This window comes from Austrofundulus limnaeus, unplaced genomic scaffold (genome assembly GCF_001266775.1).
Source record: "Austrofundulus limnaeus strain Quisiro unplaced genomic scaffold, Austrofundulus_limnaeus-1.0 Scaffold2576, whole genome shotgun sequence".
NCBI lineage: Eukaryota > Metazoa > Chordata > Actinopteri > Cyprinodontiformes > Rivulidae > Austrofundulus > Austrofundulus limnaeus.
In genome coordinates this window covers 17,721-18,814 of record NW_013954978.1, presented here as the reverse complement: position 1 = coordinate 18,814, position 1,094 = coordinate 17,721, and the positions used below count along the sequence as shown (strand labels likewise).

The following is a 1,094-nucleotide window of genomic DNA, read 5'->3' as shown; positions in this document are numbered from 1 at the left end:
ACTCAAGTATCACTGTGTGGTACTTTATACAACACTGTGTGGTACTTTATACAACACTTTGTGGTACTTTATACAACACTTTGTGGTACTTTATACAACACTTTGTGGTACTTCATACAACCCTGGGAATAAATAAAAGTTTCAAAGTTCAAAGAGCAGATTAACAAACAGGTTTTTCTTTTATTCTGCTGCTTCTGTCCCTCAGAGTAAGAAAGTCCAGAACCAGAACCAGAACCAGAGCCAGATGGACATCCTGGACCCAGAGTTCCAGCAGCAGCTGGAGGGTCTGCGCTGGAGCCTGAAGCAGGAGATCCAGAAGGAGCTGAAGATCAAGGAGGCAGCAGAGAGGCTGAGGGGGGCCGTCACCAACAGGAGGAGCGCTGCAGAGGTGGAGGGCCAGCTCAAGGCCTCCAGCCGCAAACTGGACCACCTGCACCGCCAGCTGCAGGACCTGAACGCCCAGTCCATGGCCCCGGACAGAGACGGAACCACAGGTGGGTCTGCAGCGGCTCAGGACCACCGTGGTCCAGCAGGACCTCTCACTCGTGTCCTTGTTTAAACCCAGGCGTCTCAGAGGACGGCCCTCGGTCCACACAGACGTGTCAGTGGGAGGACGAGACGTCCCCGCGGGCCCGGCGGGTCAGAACCCTGAAGAAGCAGCTGACCATGGAGAGCAAGGTCAAACAGGGAGCTGAGAACATGATCCAGACCTACACCAACGGCTCTGTGAAGGTACCAGAACCAGAACTCCTGGACCAGCTGAGAACTGGACCGCTTTCAGGTCTCAACTTCCTGTTTCCTGTTTCCTGTCCAGGACAGGAAGATGCTGGCGGCGGCGCAGCAGATGCTGCAGGACAGCCGCACCAAGATGGAGCTGCTCAGGATGCAGATCATCAAAGTGAGCCAGGCCAGAGGGGGCGGAGCCACAACCACAGGTACACCTGGACCACACCCTCCTGACCCTCCTGACCCCAGCAGGACCTGGTCTCAGGTCTGACTTAAAGAGTAACTTACCCCAAAATTAACTTTTTTAGCTGATAAACTGTCTAGAATGTGTCTAAAATGTTATATAGTACTGTTTCTGTGCTAATTTT

General features: G+C 53.2%; 1 protein-coding gene across 1 annotated transcript in view; it reads left to right on the top strand.

The window, feature by feature from the left end:
* The window catches only part of pkn3 (protein kinase N3), a gene marked incomplete in the record, with an annotated part of 10,142 nt that overhangs the window by 1,871 nt on the left and 7,177 nt on the right, over positions 1–1,094 (top strand). Inside the window, 3 exon segments of the mRNA XM_013999936.1 lie at positions 206–494; positions 566–732; positions 815–935. Coding sequence (XP_013855390.1) covers positions 206–494; positions 566–732; positions 815–935 — 577 coding nt within the window.